Consider the following 18,313-nt stretch of genomic DNA (forward strand, 5'->3'; position numbering starts at 1 on the left):
ACAATGAAACGTTAGCCTGTTAAAAGAAGGCTCAGATGGCACACTACCTTTGGAAATCCCTATGAGAATTTGAGGTGGCCATTAAAGTCAGACATGGAAAACCTCCTTCCAGGACCGAAAGGTGAAGCGAGTCAACAAATCTGCTCGGGCACCTACTTGCGGAGGCCACCTGGGTTTGTGAAGTGAACCACAGGAGGGGACTGCCGCAGCACAGAGAGAGGCAGGGTCTCCACGGGTTCCTGGCACATCGTCGGAGCGCAGAGTGCCTGTGCCAATTGCTCTGTCTGCCAAAGATAGACAGTGACCACAGATGGCTTCTCCAACATCTGGGAAGTGAAGTGAAATGCTATGACTTTGCTAAATACAGAAATATGTAAACTCTAAGCACATAAAGACACCCACCTCAAAATTGCTAATATTTCGATTTTGAAACATTTGTTTCCACAGATACTTGATGCATGCAGTCAGAGGGGCTTTGGAGGCTGCAGTCAGGCACAGCAAAGACATGTCTTTTCAAACTTTGACTTTACAGCCATGAAGAGAAGTCACTATCTTTTAATCCTGGGCAACATACAAAAGACAGAACACTGGACATTTAAAAATCACCGTTTTCAGTTTAATAGATTATATATAAGCCTATCTGCCACAAAATGTATCATTTTGATACTAAATTTTTCGATCTGATACAATTCTGCATGGGCTGAAAATAAACAAGATAAGCTAAAACAGTATTAAAGGCAAAGGGAATTTGTGCAAAGCTGGAAGAAAGGAAAGCATGACACTGCCAACCCTCTCTGACCCTCCAGACAGAGGAGAAACCAGAGGTCTGGTTCTGTGTCTGAACAGAAGGAAGTATGCAGGAACCTGGATGGTGCTGCCTATACAGAAAGGTTAATAATGGGTAATCGCAAGAGAATGAGTCATTAAAATCTTTGTTCTCTTTCATGAAAGGTTAGAAAGGATTGTCCAGAATATTAACTTTCATCAGGAATTTGTTTTTCTGAACATCCTGCATGTTTACCTTGCCTGATACAACTTTTTCCCACGATGGGAGATTCAAGAGTGTTTGAAGCCATTGGTCTTCTGTTAACTCAGAGTTTGAGTACCACCATTCCTGAGAGGAGAAAAAGAGAACACAGAATTCATTACTGCTCCTCAGCTTGTATGGTCAAGAGTGGTCTAACAGAAATGGTCAAATGTACCTGAGTTTTTAAAATGGACAATGACTTTTGCTCCCCAAACTAGGATAACTCTAACACATAGAGGAGAAAATTCATTTACTTATTCAACAAACACTGAGTATAAGGCACTGTGTTGGAGACCAAATGATTTTTGTGTTCTAACTGTTCACATTCTCGAGGAGAGGCAAGACATGCACATGAATTAAGGTGGTGGTGTTTAGTTTCTCAGTTGTGTCTGACTCTTTGCGACCCCATGGACTGCTGCCTGCCAGGTTCCTCCGTACATGGGATTTTCTAGGCAAGAATACCAGGGTTGCCGTTTCCTCTTATAAGAGATCTTTCTGAACCAGGGATCAAACCCATGTCTCCTGCGTTTCCTGGATTGGCAGGCAGATTCTTTACCAATGAGCCAACTGGGAAGCCCCATGAAAAGGTAGAGATCTTGCTAAAGGGGATTTGAAGGATGGGAGGATCTCATGAGAACTCAAAGGGGAAGAGGAGGTGCAAATGCCAAACCTATAATATGTCATCCCTCTCAGTAAGAGTACCGAAAGGCCTCTGCCAGCCTTCCACACCCAGTGAAATCCAAAGCAGGGAATGGGCTTCTTGGGCTCCTTAATATCCCCTGTGAGTGTCTTCCCCAGCTTGCTAGCTGATGCTACATACTTTGCTCATGTTCAGCCAGCATTTCTCCAGCACATTCCCTTGAGTTTCACAGAGCTGTAGGGCTGTGTTCAGGAAGAGGTCACAATTCTGTCCCTCTCCCATTAGTATACAGACATAGGCCATCAGATGGTAAAGCCTTGGGTAGAAGACAGGCCCAGTGGTGTTTTGAGCCACCAGATACTCCAAATTCTAAAGGAAAAAGCAACATAATAGAATCAGAAAGGGATCCTTGACTGAAAGGATTTTTCCATCTCAGATCATTTGGGATCATTTCAAGGGTATAAGCAATCAAGTAAAAAAACACATTACAGAAACATACATAGAAAGTAGTGGAGATTAGATGATAAGAGTCAAGTAGAGTGGCCCCAGTGGCCGACCCCAACCAAGCATGTGATATGGGTCTGCTCATTAACCCTTTTTGGCAACCATTCTTAAAAAATGAAACTGAGTCCCTCTGAAACTCAGTTCCCCTGCTGAGTTTATGATTAACTTCTTTACCCAAAACCTTATTCTCTTTCTTGTCTTGCCCCATTCCCCTCAAGACTTTGACTTGAGGAGTATCGAAGAAAGCAGGGGACTGGAACTGAGTGAACTCCGCAGGGCCATCCCGTGTACAAAAGCCCTTCCACATCCCGTGTTTCTTGTTTGTAGAAAAAGGCTTCAGTCTCCTAGCTCTTCCCTGAGTTCCAAAGGGCAAATTCAAGCAGTTACTAATTAGGGAAGTAAGGGAATGTAGGAAAAAACCAGTCAAGAAACTATAGTTCAGTGATAAAAACAGTCTGAGCTCGTCCTCAAGGAAAATACATGACAATCTGATTCATATATTTGAGTTCTTCTGCAGGAACTAAGACCCTCACCCAGCTACAGGATGCTGACTCCATGCTGACTATAAGACATAGACCCCAGACTGGTTAAAACCGGGAGATTGATGATTAAGATTTGTGAAACCACCCTGTTACCTCACCACCAGCCAATCAGAATAAAGTCATGTACACGCAGCCTTCAGCTCCAAATGTTGCCTTTAAAAACCTTTCCTTGAAAGTCAATGGGGAGTTTGGGTTTTTTGAATATGAGCCACCCATTCTCATTGCTGGGCCTGACAATAAATGCTGTACTTTCCTTCACCACTACCTGGTGTCAGTAAATTGACTTTGCTATGTGGCCAGCGAGCAGACCCAAGTTCAGTTCAGTAACATTAGCAACATTTTCTTTTGTTTACCAAAGCAATATAATTTTTGAGATTTAAAGAATTATACCTCAACTGAAAAAAAATGTAAACACTGAAAAGGGGAAAAACAAACAGCACAGAATTAAAAAAAAAAAAGATAGGAAAAAAAAGAATCATTCATAACCCTAACACCTAAAAAAAATTATTTTGACATTTGGATATACACTTTGACATTTGATACACATTTTTATTTCTTTGCTATGGACAGGGAATGTTGCCCACCATCCCAGTTCTACAAGAATCAAGCCATTAGTCACTGTAGCCACCCACCAATGGTGTGCCCGAGAAAAACAGGAAGTGTCCTGTGCTTTGGATATTGGTCATAGATAGTTAAGATGCATATTTAAGAAATAATTTCAATGAATCCAAATCCTTGGATCTTCTATACATAGAATGCAAAATGTTAAAATGTTAATGTTAAAATCATTAACTTGTGATGTCATTCTTTGTGATTAGCAGTAATCTTTTGATGTTTTTCCCAGGAAAAAACCCCTTCCTTACTTCCTCAGAGCAGTTACTCAAAAGCTATCAGGGAGGCTGTTCTCCAAGCTACAGCTATAATCCTCAGTAAGAACCCTGAGTTGGCTTAAAGCTCAACATTCAGAAAACTAAGATCATGGCATCTGGTCCCATCACTTCATGGGAAATTGATGGGGAAACAGTGGAAACAGAGTCAGACTTTATTTTTTGGGCTCCAAAATCACTGCAGATGGTGACTGCAGCCATGAAATTAAGACACTTACTCCTTGGAAGGAAAGTTATGACCAACCTAGATAGCATATTCAAAAGCAGAGTTATTACTTTGTCAGCAAAGGTCCATCTAGTCAAGGCTATGGTTTTTCCAGTGGTCATGTATGGATGTGAGAGTTGGACTGTGAAGAAAGCTGAGCACCGGAGAACTGATGCTTTTGAACTGTGGTGTTGGAGAAGACTCTTGAGAGTCCCTTGGACTGCAAGGAGATCCAACCAGTCCATTCTAAAGGAGACCAGTCCTGGGTGTTCATTGGAAGGACTGATGCTGAGGCTGAAACTCCAATACTTTGGCCACCTCATGAGAAGAGTTGACTCGTTGGAAAAGCCCCTGATGCTGGGAGGGATTGCGGGCAGGGGGCAGGAAGAGAAGAGGATGACGGAGGATGAGATGGCTGGATGGCATCACCGACTTGATGCACATGAGTTTGGGTGAACTCCGGGAGTTGGTGATGGACAGGGAGGCCAGGTGTGCTGCAATTCATGGGGTTGCAAAAAGTAGAACACGACTGAGGGACTGAACTGAAGAACCCTGAACAAAATCTAACTTGCAATGTCACTTGGCACTGTCTCACACACACACACACACACACACACACACTCATACTCATACTCACCACAACTGGTATCATACTAAACAGCAATTCAAAATATTTTTTTCTCGTTTAGCACAACATTATGAACTTTTTCCAGTGACATGATTCTTTAACATCAGATCTCACAAATCCAAATGCTGACAGAGTCATGAAAGAAACATAAATAAGAGGTAAGATAAGATAAGACAAGAAGCAAGGAGATTATGTCATATGGGAGAGAGTATGACCTAAATGCCACCCTTCATCAGTTCCAGCCAATAGCTGCCCTTTAGAATTGGGTCTTAGAGTCACCAGACACTGCAATTGTTAAGAGTCAGAAATTCAGATTTTTTAATGTGAAAATGTCTTAATGTTTAAATATACCATTTCTGACTAATATATATATATATATATATATATTTTTTTTTAAGTTGTGTCCAATGCTTTTGTGAACCCGTGGACTGTAGCCTGACAGGCTCCTCTTTCTGTTGGACTTCCCTGGCAAGAATGATGGAGTGGGTTGCCCTTTCCTCCTGCAGAGATAACCAGCATTTTGAAAGGCATATCACTTTTTTCCCCCTAGTTTTTTAATGCTATAAATCTGAGATCAACACCTTTATATATATAATTTTTGTTTACCATCTGATTATCTCCTTAGGGTCATTCCTAGGAGGAGAATTAAATGATGTGCATATTTTAAAGATATTTATGCATTTTGTCAGAATGCTGTCTAGAAAGTTTATGAGAGTCCTTCAGAGTATTAATGTCTTCTCTGTTGTCTGCTAATCTGACCATCAGCAAGACAATGTCTTATTCTTTTATTTTATTTACTTCAATATCATTGAAAGCAAAGGAACCAGAGATCAAATTGCCAACATCCGTTGGATCATAGAAAAAGCAAGGGAATTCCAGAAAAGCTTCTACTTCTGCTTCATTGACTAAAGCCTTTGATCATGTGGATCACAACAAACTGGAAAATTCTTCAAGAGATGGGAATACCAGACCACCTTACCTGCCTCCTGAGAAACCTGTATGCAGGTCAAGAAGCAATGAGTAGAACTGGACATGGAACAATGAACTGGTTCAAAATTTGGAAAGGAGTACATCAAGGCTGTATATTGTCACTCTGCTTATTTAATCTATATGCAGAGTACATCATGTGAAATGCCAGGTTGGATGAATCACAAGCTGGAATCAAGATTGCTGTGAGAAATATCAATAACCTCAGATATGCAGATGACACCACCCTAATGGCAGAAAATAAAGAGGAACTAAAGAGCCTCTTGAAGAAGGTGAAAGAGGAGAGTGAAAAAGCTGGCTTAAAACTCAACATTCAAAGAACTAAGATCATGGCATCCAGTCCCATCACTTCATGGTAAATAGATGGGGAAAAAATGAAAACAGTATAGACTTTATTTTCTTGGGCTCCAAAATTACTGGGGACAGAGATTACAGGCTTGAAGTTAAAAGACACTTGCTCCTTGGAAGGAAAGCATTGACAAACCTAGACAACATATTAAAAAGCAGAGACATCACTTAGCAGTCAAAGGTCTGTCTAGTCAAAGCTAGGGTTTTCCCAGTAGTCATGTACAGATGTGAGAGTTGGACCGTAAAGAAGGCTGAGTACTGAAGAATTGCTACTTCCAAACTGTGGTGTTGGAGAAGACTCTTGAGAGTCCCTTGGACTACAAGGAGATCCAACCAATCAATCCTAAAGGAAATCACCCCTGAATGTTCATTGGAAGGATCGATGCCGAAGCTGAAGCTTTACTTTGGCCATCTAATGGGAAGAGCTGACCCACTGGAAGACACCCTGATGCTGGGAAAGACTAAAAGCAGGAGGGGAAGGGGATGACAGAGAATGAGACAGTTGGATGGCATCAGCAACTCAGTGGACGTGAGTTTGAGCAAAGTGCAGGAGATAGTGAAGGACAGGGAAGCCTGGCGTGCTGCAGTCCATGGGGTCACAGAGTCAGACACGATGAATAACAGCAACAACAAACTTCAATATCATAGAAATGGATTGAAACATAGATTTCTCCTGACTAAACTGTTACATGTTTTCATCTATCAATTCTTTATTCCAGAAATTAAACATCTACTGTATGTAATCAACCCTATAGGACATTCCCAGAACAAACCATTCACACCACATCCTCTGCCTTCCGCTTGTTTGTAGAAAAGCTATATAGTCTATCTCCCAGGCCTCCAGTGAGTCAGAGAAGACTGGCTCCAGGATTAATGGCTGAAGGGATATGACCGTGTAGTGACAAGAATAGCAGTTAGGCCAGGAGAATTGATAACAATTTAAACAGTACATCAGCCATATGGCAGCCGAGACTCTTTAGTTCCTCCCTGAAGTAACTAGATAACAGTACCTGTTATACTTTTCCTGAGTTGTTTTATAGATGCTGAAACTCCCACCAGATGGAAGAAGTTAACTACTTAATGACCCCAAGATGTAGCCCCAGACCTACCGGAACCTGAGGATTGATCATGGTAACCTCTGGGACACTGCTCTGCTTCCTCACCGTCAACCAATCAGAGAACTGTGCATGAGCTAATCACATACCCTGTGCCTTCTCTCCTTCTTGCCTTTAAAAATGCTTCCTTGAAACCTATTGGGGAGTTCAGGTTTTTTGAGTATTAGCTGCCCTGGACTCCTCATCTGGGCTTCCCTGGTGGCTCAGAGGTTAAAGCATCTGCCTGCAATGTGGGAGACCTGGGTTTGATCCCTGGGTTGGGAAGATCCCGTGGAGAAGGAAATGGACTCCTCATCTGGCACCTTACAGTAAAGGGTGTACTTTTCCTCATCACAACCCAGTATCACTAGATCGGCTTTACTGTACTTGAGAGAATGAACCCAAGTTTGGTTCGGTAACATATGTAAAAGGTATTGCTCTATGTTTAGCAGGAAATACCAGGTTTGATTTTGTGTTCTTTTGGGCTCTCTTATTCTGTCTACTCCCTGCCTCTACAACTCCCTCCCAATCCTGGGCTTCCCACCTCCATCACCTTGAAATCACAAACTCCTAAAGTACAAAGAGAAGGCTTTACTCATCTTTGCTGCAATCCCAATAGCAACTATTGTGTTTTTAGCCTGTTCTGTCTTTGGGATGGGATTCCCAGGTGACTCAGTGGTAAAGAATCTGCCTGCCAACGTAGGAGATGCAGGAGATGCGGGTTTGATCCCTGGGTCAGGAAGATCTCCTGGAGGAGGGCATGGCAACCCACTCCAGTATTCTTGCCTGGAGAAGCCCATGGACAGAGGAACCTAGCAGACAACAGTCCATAGGGTCGCAAAGAGTCAGATATGACTGATGTGACTGAGCATGAGCAGGAGCACGATTCATAAAATATCTTATTTAGTAGTAAGTTTTAAAAAATGGAAATGCATGCACATATATAGAAGAAAATTTGGAAATTGATTTCTCAACATGCATAAAGTGGTTATCTCTCAGTAGTAAGGTAAGTAAGGCAATTCATGTTCTAATTATGGGGATAGAATTACCTTCAAAACTTACCCTACAAACAGCCAGAACTTCTACAATCAGAGAAAATAATTATCACAGAAGGTAGAGAAAAAGCCATTTAAGGTATGAAGTCCCCTGGAAACCAAAGAAGAGGCCTCACCTTGAGCAGGTCGACTCCACTGTCTTGAGCATTCTCTGACTGTTCTTCAATTTGCTTTTGAAGGTAAAGAACTTGACCTTCCATGTACCTACTGATACTTATGCAGTAAAGAGCTGTTGGGGTTCTTCTTGACACAAGATTTTTGGCTCTATTGGAAAATACATGAAAGCTGTTCCATTCCTGAAGTCTGGCATACCTATATTACCACAGAAGAATAAGAAAAATCCATATCACCCTTAGAATGGGCTGGTTTTCTGAAATGAGTCTCTCTAGAGGTGTAGCTGCAAGAATGTGGGTCTCTGGAAGCCTGCCACTGGCCTATTCATGGGAAATATCTGATACAGAACAAGGACAGAATAGAACTTTTTTGATCATTTGAAATTAATAGAATTGGGGGGAATACTTGGATAATATTAGGTACCATTTAACTCTCTGACTCTAAAAAATGAGGGAACTCCCTGGTGGTCCAGTGGTTAGGACTCTGTGCTTCCACTACTGAGGGTCCCAGTTCAATCCCTGGTCAGGGAATTAAGATCCTGCGAGCTGTGCAGTGTGGCCAAGGGAAAAAATTACAAAGTGAAACAGAGCAGGCTGATTCCAAAGAGAGAGAGCCCAGGCTAATACTACTCAAAGCGTGGACCATAGAAAGGAATCGTCAGCATCATCTGAGTGCTTCTTAGACATGCAAGCTCTCTGGTCCAATCTAGATCTGCTGAATCAGACACTCTGGGGATGGGACCAGAAATCTGAGTTAATGTACTCTCCAGATGATTCCTATGCCCATAAAGTGGGAGTAGTTTTGTCTTAAGCTACAGTTGTTGCAAGAACTCCTCAGGGAAGATAGAGTAGAATAAGAAATTAAGGTGATTTTTGAATTTTAGATTCTTGAACTTTAACTCATATGTGCAAACTAATTTGACTTTGGACTTCTATTTCTTTAGACTTTAGCTAGCAAAACATAAACTAAATTAACTTTTAAATCCAAATTTTTGGATTTTAATTTCTCCCAATGAGTTTTATAATAAGAGGAGATTTCTATTTGAATATGAAACTGCTCTAGTCTGTGGCACTTTATATCAGAATGTCTTTGCATTGTCATTTAACATTATAAAATCTCTAAATATTAGACTACATGACTGCATATGTAATTTGAGATGGGAAGTGTGTGTGAAAGTCGCTCAGTATGTCTGACTCTTTACAGCCTCATGGACTGCAGCCTGCCAGGATCCTGTCCATGGAATTCTCCAGGCCAGACTACTGGAGTGGGTAGCCTGTCCCTTCTCCAGGGGATTTTCCCAATGCCGTGATTGAACCCAAGTCTCCTGCATTGCAGGTTGATTCTTTACCTGCTGAGCCACAAGGGAAACCCAAGAGTACTGGAGTGGGTAACCTATCCCTTCTCCAGCGGATCTTCCCAACCCAGGAATCAAACTGGGGCCTCCTGCATTGCAGGCAGATTCTTTACCAACTGAGTTATGAGGGAAGCCCACATGACTGCTTATATAATTTGAGATGGGAAATGGAATAAGGAATAACTTTCAAGTCTTGGGGACGGCTGTAGCAGTAATTTAGTTAATGTTCTTGAGCCTTACTATTAACCTACTTCCTTGAAGCTAAGGTCATAGTTACAGCCTTACTGAGTTGAAAATGTATGGGTTAAAAGATGAAGCTTTAGTGGGTTAATGGCTTAATGGGTTAATGGGGCAGGAGGGCTGCTTATTCCACCCTCCTGTAGCTTCCTTCTATGTGAGGGAGCTCCACTGGTGTAAAATTCTCCATTTCTTTCCCTGCCTCACTCACACCTCCAGTGGTAAGGAGTGACTTGGTTGGCTGGTGACTTTGGGAGAGGAATTAGGCAGGTGTAGCTCTCTTTCATCTTGAGAGCCAGTGAGAGCCTGGGGCCCACACAGGGAGCATGGTACTACCTGCCTTAATGGGGTGGAGAAAGGGCAGAGTTTTCTAGAACTTCTTGCTGCTGATAGGGAAGTCTAATCCTGAGGTTCAATATCAGGAAGCTCACTTCTCTGCAGATATAAGCCATGTCTTCCAACATGGACTCTGCTGCTGCTAAATTGCTTCAGTTGTGTCTGACTCTGTGCGACCCCATAGATGGCAGCCCACCAGGCTCCCCCATCCCTGGTAGTCTCCAGGCAAGAACACTGGAGTGGGTTGCCATTCCTTCTCCAATGCATGAAAGTGAAAAGTGAAAGGGAAGTCGCTCAGTCGTGTCCAGCTTTTTGCGACCCCATGGACCGCAGCCTACCAGACTCCTCTGTCCATGGAATCTTCCAGGCAAGAGTACTGGAGTGGGGTTCCATCACCTTCACTGAACATGGACTCTATCAACAGTGATTACGATTCCATCTTGAGGGTGGGGAGGGGGCGAGTGTGCTATATATTAGTCTCCCTCAAATCCCAACACTTCTCAGAAGCAAGTACTCTTTTCTTATCCATCTCTGTACTAACACAACATGCTTTGTATGAGATAAATGCTTGTTGCACTGAATACAATCTAAGTAGCATCACTGTTCTGGCCTTGGTTGAGGGGGATGAACTAGGTAATCCCCAAGGTGCCTTTCTGAGTAAATCTGCTCTGTCACCTTCAATCTGTCTTAAAAATTACTGTCCCTTTCTTTCCTTCCTTTTTAGAAAATCTCATAGAACTCTTCCAGGATTCAACATTTTCAAATTTGGGAATTTAGTGTTATGCAACACAGTGTTACCAGATAGCGATACATGAGTAAAGTCCCAGGAGCATTCCACTTTGGAATTTGAGGATTCTGTTGTCTTCATTTTGGTGTATGAATTGCAAACATTCTTCAAAGGGTCTATAAACAAAGCCTTAAATAAAAGAGAAACAGGAGAGCTTGGCTGGTAGATTGAGAGTGGAGGGATATCATCATCTTTCTGGCCTAGTAACTCCCAGAATAGTTCCCACTCTGAGGAGAGGTCTCAATCTCTGTTACTTTATCAGTCCAAAGGGCCCCGTAGGTTGCAACAACCAGGTGGCTGCACTGCCCTGTGTTTGCTGAGTTTCTGCTTTTGTGGAAGTTTATGCATGTAACTTACAAGTACATAGTGTCAACCAGGCAGAAGTGGGGGTTAAACCAACCTCCCTGCTTGCATCTAAGGAATCAGCATCAGTGTAGCCTGGGACTTGAAAATACAGGTGGGAAAAAGAGTGCCCAGGTTGGCAGCTCTGGTTTAATATGCACACTGAGGCCTGCCTGCCTGGTATAACCTGAAGACTATCAGGAAATAACTAGTTTTCCAAATCACCAACAGCTACCAGTCAATGAAAGCCTTAGTATTAGCATCCCTGTCCTTCACTTTAAAGCATGAAATCTCCAAGTATATCCTGCTAAAAATTAAATGCCCTAGTGGAAGGTACATAGCAAGACATCATCAGTCACGATCACTATCACAGTGTGACAAATGATCTGATATATTAACTGGCAGCTTACATTCTAAACTTTCTTTCTTCTCGGTCCTTTATAATTCTTGCACTTTTTAGATGGCTCCTTATCTCATATCGCCAGGCTCTCTCCTTCCCTTTCCTGTATGTCTTTCTAGCCAGAAACCCTCAGGTCTCAATACCCCTGCCCTGACCACTGCCACACCACACCAACACAAGTGCCGTGGACCCCCAGTTCTCATAAATTCCAAGGTCATGCTCACCAGCATAAAGCATGATATCCAAGCAAATAAAATAGAAAAACGCCCTGCTGAAGATATGCTCTTCTGCTACAGAAAGATCCCACAGCCACCCCAGAACCTGGATCAGCTGCTTGTATCTATGAAAAAAATAAAGGTGGTAGGATTAAGAAATGGTAGGGGGAGAGAAGGATGTTCAGTTCTAGTCTCAGTCCTGCCCAGTAATGCAGAACCAAATACAATCCTGAAACAGACTTCAAACCTACTCTTAAATCTCAAATTGACTCTGTCAATTGTTCTTTCATAGACGTCTCTATGAAGGTGGCCAGAATCAGACCAACTTGTCCTGGGCCTCTGGTCTTGGTTGCTATTCTCTGGGCATTTGCCTCTCCTATGAGCGCATTCCCTTTCTGCCCCCTGGCAGTGGTGGAGGCCTGATCCCCACACACAGGGGTTGACTGTCTGGCCCTCTTCCAGTTGCTGGCCAGAGCAACCAGGGTAGATATGGTGCCTGGGAATGAGTTCTGTGAGAGAGCAGTGACATCCAAAGGGTGGTGATCATTGGTTACACCAGCTTTTGGTAAACCCTACTCCCTTCCCCATCCTATGGCCAGGGTTAAGTAAATCCAGAACATTCCATAAGTATATCTTTCTTCCTCTCATTTTGGAAAGTTCCTCAAGATAAATACCTGTTTTTCAAGAAGAGGGATTTACAAAGCCAGCAGAGGACCAGATAGTGTTTATTGGGATTCCGGAGCAATGACCACATCTTGTGGGCTCGAGAACCTGGGAACAAAACAATTCCAGTATAGTTCTGCTTATTACTTGTATTTGCATGCCCTTTCTTGACCAGCTAGCCCTTACCTAAGTCAATGGCCAAGTCCAAGTGACCCATTAGGAGCTTGATATAACCAAGCCTATCGGCCACATAGGTCATGATTTCAACACTCTCGCGTTTCAGGGGCAGGTTGAAGATCTGCTTCATGGCCATGACCTCGTATTTGAACCACACGTCCTCGTAGCCAGCTAGATGTTGATACAGCGAATAGTCCAGGTAGGCCTTAATGATCTGGAATGGCAGCAGTGGAGGAAAGGAAGAGAGATGGGGCAAGACTTAGATGGAACCCAAAGCAGAAAGACCAGGATATCACCCAATATCTGCCAGTAAACATGGATTCATTGAGCTTTGGAATGGAGCTGGACATTTGACCAAACCATGGGCTTAGATACAGAAACTAAGCTGAGTTCCTGCAGTTTAATGCATGAGTTCATGCATTAAACAAGAACTATATAAGACAAGCTCAATGGCCCCTTTTGCCCATAGAGAGTCCTTGACAAAATCTAAGAACCTGAATTTTTGTGAAAAATAAAAGCAATAGCTTATATATGTGGATATATGACTGCATACCAGAAGGCCTGGAAGGATTTATTCCAAACTGTAAAAAGCAGTTTACCTATTTGTTGCAGTTGGAGGAAAAATTTGAGGAACTTTTAATTTTATGCATTTCTGTGATGTTTAATTTAGTGTTATAACAAGCATGTATTACTTTCTTTAACAATAAAGAAAGGTTGATTTGTTTGTTTTTTTTTTTTGCTTTAAAAAAAAAGTAAGGATTAGGTCTAAACTTAATTGGGAGATTTATGAAAAGTTTGTTACTGTTTAAACAGCTCTTTAAAAATGATAAAGTTGCTCCAAGATAGAAATGTTTAGAGAAGGCCAAAAAGAGTCCCTGCTACAGACACAGTTTACTACTAAAAAGAAAAACACCAAAACTCCCACAAAGCTCAGACTACATATAAACTATTTTGAAAAATACAAACAGAAGAAAGACAGAACCTCGCATGGTAGAATGGTCTGTAGGCATTTAGGGAATTCCTTTACTCCTTGTTTAGAACGTGTTTCAAGATAATGTGGCCAGTAGGGAGGAAACAGGGGGTGAGAGAAAGAGAATTGTTGGGCAAATGAAAAGTCACATCTATAATAAAGCCTAGTTCTTCTCAGATTTGGACCAAGAGAACTGAGGCCAACTGCTTCACTTTGTGGGGAAAATATAAAGCTACAAGTTATATTGATATAGTGATTTGCTAGTAGTCACACCACAGATAGATGTAGAGTCCTAGAAACTTCTCTCTCGGTCTTTTTAAAAATAATTATTTTATTCTTTATTACTATTTTCTGTCTTTATTAACTTTGGTTGCACTGGGGCTTCATTGCCGTGCGTGCACTTTCTCTAGTTGTGAGCAGGGGCTACTCCATGTTGCGGTGGACTGGCTTCTGTTGCCGGCGCTTCTCGTGTGGAGTCCAAGCTCTAGGAACACAGGCTCCAGGAGCTGTGGCCCACGGGCTTTTAGTGGCTCTGCACCATGTGGACTCTTCCCAGACCAGGGATTGAACCCGTGTCCCCGGCACTGGCAGGCAGATTCTTAGCCACTGGACCACTGGGGAAGGCCTGGAAACTACTCTCCTGGTGCCCGTTTTGTTTCTCACTGTTATCCTACACAGAGCAGCTCATCTGCTTTGAACACCCAGGGGAGATTTTCCCTCCTCTTCTGGCCTCAGTCACAGCCATCTTGTTAACAAGCATCTTTTGATTCACTTTCCCATTTCGACTTTTCCCTTTTATGTCTTCCCTGCCCCTTACTCCACCACATTTTTAGGAGCTAGCCCCAAGGATGAAGGAGAAGTAAAGCATTTCATTGAAAAAAAAATTTGTTGAGTACCTACTACATGGCAGACACCATTCTAGGAACTCAGGGTGTGAAGAGATCAAAGCTAATTGCATAACATCAAGAGATTTGGGTCAGGAAAAATAGTGAAAGAATTTGAAATGGGCCAAAATTAAACAAAACAAAATCAAAATGTGTCCTGTCCAGCTAACTTGCCAAGGTAATCTCTGCTTTTCATTGTCACTGGGATACTTTACAATTCTGGATACTATAGAAAACTGGTAATAATGTAAATGCTTCTTTTTCATAGAAATATAAATGTTCGGTGGAATATAAGTGATTTTATTCTTGCTCTGTGACTTGACTAGTTTTGCATACATTCATAAATTAAATTCTCCTGGCAACCAGTTGTAACATCTTACTAATTCTCTCACTAATTTTAATGAGCTCAGTAAAATCTTTGATGTGTGCTCTTTTACGTTTTTTCATTTTGGCCATTTTGTGCAGCTTATGGGATTTTAGTTCCTTGACCAAGGATTGAGGTGAGGCAGTGAGAGGTGCGAGCACAGAGTCCTAACATTTGGACGAGCAGGGAATGATTTTATCTTTTATAAAAAGAATTATCCTTTTACATTTTCTTTTTCACCTTCATCCTCTTATGTGTACAATGTGGAGTTTTCCAGGAGAGAATCAGGTGACATTACAAGGAAGTGAGGATAGAAGCAGGTTGAGATTTTCGCCTGTCTTCTGTGAAATCAGACATTAAGGTATTTGCAAAATGTAATACACGCCATTCTCACTAAATTTTTTGTTTGGGGAAATAGCATTTTTTTCTAATGAAAATGTTAATGATATTCATATGTCATTGGTTTATTTTCTTTATTTTTTTAAAATTAGGATCCCAGTTCCTTGACCAGGGATGGTACCTGTGCCTCCTGCAGTGGAAGCATGGAGTCTTAACCACTGGACTGCCAGGGAAGTCCCCCCAAAATATTTTTAAAGTACCTCAGTTTTTGTTTCATATATGGCAATATCAGTAGATACAACCTATATAAATGTATGAACCCATATAAAAGTATACAAGCCCATAGAAATATACAAAGCCACATAAAAAGCTATTGCATGGCATGCTCAGTCACTTCCGACTCTTTATGACCCTGTGGACTGCAGTCCACCGGGCTCCTCTCTCCATGGGGTTCTCCAGGCAAGAATACTGGAGTGCGTTACCATGCCCTTCTCCAGGGGATGTTTCCGACCCAGGGATTAAACCTATGTCTCCTGCATCTCCTGCATTGCAGGCGTATTCTTTAACCACTGAGCGACCTGGGAAGCCCATAAAAAGCTATTGGAGGTTCTCAATTATTAAAAGTATAAGGGGATTCTGGGATCAAAATGTTTGACAACTGTAGGCCTCAGCAGAACAATTCAGCCTGGTAGGCTTTTATGATTTTGAATATTGATTGGATTTCATCAGGCTTTTCTCTCCAAATGAGATTCAGATATATAAAAAGCAACTATAAAAATACCCTACCTGGAAATCATCTTGAGTTTCCAGTGCAGTATTCACTTGCATCAGAGCTGCCAGGTGACAATAATACTTGTAGTGGAAAAAAAAATTTAAGCTATAGATTTGCCACAGCAAGGAGAAACAAGTGGTTTGCTGGTAAAGCTGTGCCAGCCTCTTCTTCCTATTAAAGGATACACAAGGGACAAAAGAAAAAGGTATCATCACCAACATACTTGAGGGAAGCACAGGTGCAGAGTCCTCAGTACCGGCGTGGGGGTCTGAATAGACTTGAGTTTGAGGCCTGTTTCCCTTACATGTAAATTAAGTTTACATGTTGTGTCCGACTCTTTGCGACCCCATGGACTGTACCGTCCATGGAGTTCTCCAGGTCCAACACTGCAGTGAGTAGCCTTTCCCTTCTCCAGGGGAATCTTCCCAACCCAGGGATGGAACCCACGTCTCCCGCATTGCAGGCATATTCTTTACAAGCTGAGCCCCCAGGGAAGCCCGTGAATACTGGAGTGGGTAGCCTATCCCTTTTCCAGCTGATCTTCCCAACCCAGGAATCGGACCGGGGTCTTGTGCGTTGCCAGCAGATTCTTCAGCAACTGAGCTATCAGGGAAGCCGTATATGTAAATTAACATGCACATTAATTTTTTTTCAGTTTCAGCAAGCAATATTTTTTATTGATATACAGTTGATTTACAAATGTGTTAATATCTGCTGTATAGCACTGATTCAGTTACACACACACACATATATATACATTATTTTTAAAAATATTCTTTTCCACTGTGATACATCACAGAATATTGAATATAGTTCCCTGTGCTATACAATAGGACCTTGTTGTACATGCATATTAGTTTTTATGAAGCCCATTTTCTCCACTGCACAATGGAAACCATAATGCTTTGTGATGATTAATTAAGATAATTTATTTTTATCTAAAAGCACAGATGTAAATCATTTTATTTACATCTATAAATTTATTTACAATTTATTTATATATAAGACCTGTCCCTGTCAGGTTACTACCATTTAAGTGAAATTATTTAAAAAGCACATTTATATAATGTTATCTCATTTGAGTCTGAGGACAACCCCATAGGAAAGGAAGGAATAATTAACCCCATTTTACATAAGCAGAGAGTGAGACTCAGGTTAAGTAATTAAGTAAAAGTAACAGAGCTAGAATGTAACAGTGCCAGGACTCCAGCCCTGGCCACCTCCAGCCTAGCCAGTCCAGTGTGTCATTTCCTATACACATTGCTGTCAGGACCTAGGTCTTAGCTCAACAAATGAAATGAGTACTTTAAACAAATCCATTCTGCTGTGGTCTGAATTCATCCCCCCAAGTTTGAATTCTAACTCCTAAAAGTGACTGACTCTGGCTCAGATCATGAGCTCCTTATTGCCAAATTCAGACTTAAATTGAAGAAAGTAGGGAAAACCACTAGACCATTCAGGTATGGCCTAAATCAAATCCCTTATGATTATACAGTGGAAGTGAGAAATAGATTTAAGGGACTATATCTGATAGATAGAGTGCCTGATGAACTATGGACTGAGATTCGTGACATTGTACAGGAGACAGGGATCAAGATCATCCCCATGGAAAAGAAATGCAAAAAAGCAAAATGGCTGTCTGGGGAGGCCTTACAAATAGCTGTGAAAAGAAGAGAAGCAAAAAGCAAAGAAGAAAAGGAAAGATATAAGCATCTGAAATGCAGAGTTCCAAAGAATAGCAAGAAGAGATAAGAAAGCCTTCCTCAGTGATCAATGCAAAGAAATAGAGGAAAACAACAGAATGGGAAAGACTAGAGATCTCTTTGAGAACATTAGAGATACCAAGGGAACATTTCATGCAAAGATGGGCTTGATAAAGGACAGAAATGGTATGGACCTAACAGAAGCAGAAGATATTCAGAACAGGTGGCAAGAATACACAGAAGAACTGTACAAAAAAGAGCTTCATGACCAAGATAATCATGATGGTGTGGTCACTCACCTAGAGCCAGATACCTGGAGTGTGAAGTCAAGTGGGCCTTAGAAAGCATCACTACAAATAAAGCTAGTGGAGGTGATAGAATTCCAGTTGATGGAATTCCATCCTGAAAGATGATGCTGTGAAAGTGCTGCACTCAATATGCCAGCAAATTTGGAAAACTCAGCAGTAGCCACAGGACTGGAACAGTCCATTTTCATTCTAATCCGAAACAAAGGTAATGCCAAAGAATGCTCAAACTACTGCACAATTGCATTCATCTCACATGCTAGTAAAGTAATGCTCAAAATTCTCCAAGCCAGGCTTCAGCAATATGTGAACCATGAACTTCCAGATGTTCAAGCTGGTTTTAGAAAAGGCAGAGGAACCAAAGATCAAATTGCCAACATCCGCTGGATCATGGAAAAAGCCAGAGAGTTCCAGAGAACTATCTATTTCTGCTT

General features: G+C 41.7%; 1 protein-coding gene across 1 annotated transcript in view; it reads right to left on the minus strand.

The window, feature by feature from the left end:
* Nucleotides 1–588: 588 nt before the first annotated feature.
* The window catches only part of ADCY10 (adenylate cyclase 10), a 93,217-nt gene continuing 75,492 nt past the window's right edge, over nt 589–18,313 (minus strand). The window contains exons 25-32 of the mRNA XM_069548397.1: nt 15,886–16,042; nt 12,552–12,756; nt 12,377–12,473; nt 11,712–11,827; nt 10,757–10,874; nt 8,034–8,229; nt 1,848–2,036; nt 589–1,114 (exon numbers count right to left, since the gene is read on the minus strand). Coding sequence (XP_069404498.1) covers nt 953–1,114; nt 1,848–2,036; nt 8,034–8,229; nt 10,757–10,874; nt 11,712–11,827; nt 12,377–12,473; nt 12,552–12,756; nt 15,886–16,042 — 1,240 coding nt within the window. The 3' untranslated portion in view covers nt 589–952. The remainder of the gene's footprint in view (nt 1,115–1,847; nt 2,037–8,033; nt 8,230–10,756; nt 10,875–11,711; nt 11,828–12,376; nt 12,474–12,551; nt 12,757–15,885; nt 16,043–18,313) is intronic.

This window comes from Ovis canadensis, chromosome 1 (assembly GCF_042477335.2).
Source record: "Ovis canadensis isolate MfBH-ARS-UI-01 breed Bighorn chromosome 1, ARS-UI_OviCan_v2, whole genome shotgun sequence".
NCBI classification, from domain to species: domain Eukaryota; kingdom Metazoa; phylum Chordata; class Mammalia; order Artiodactyla; family Bovidae; genus Ovis; species Ovis canadensis.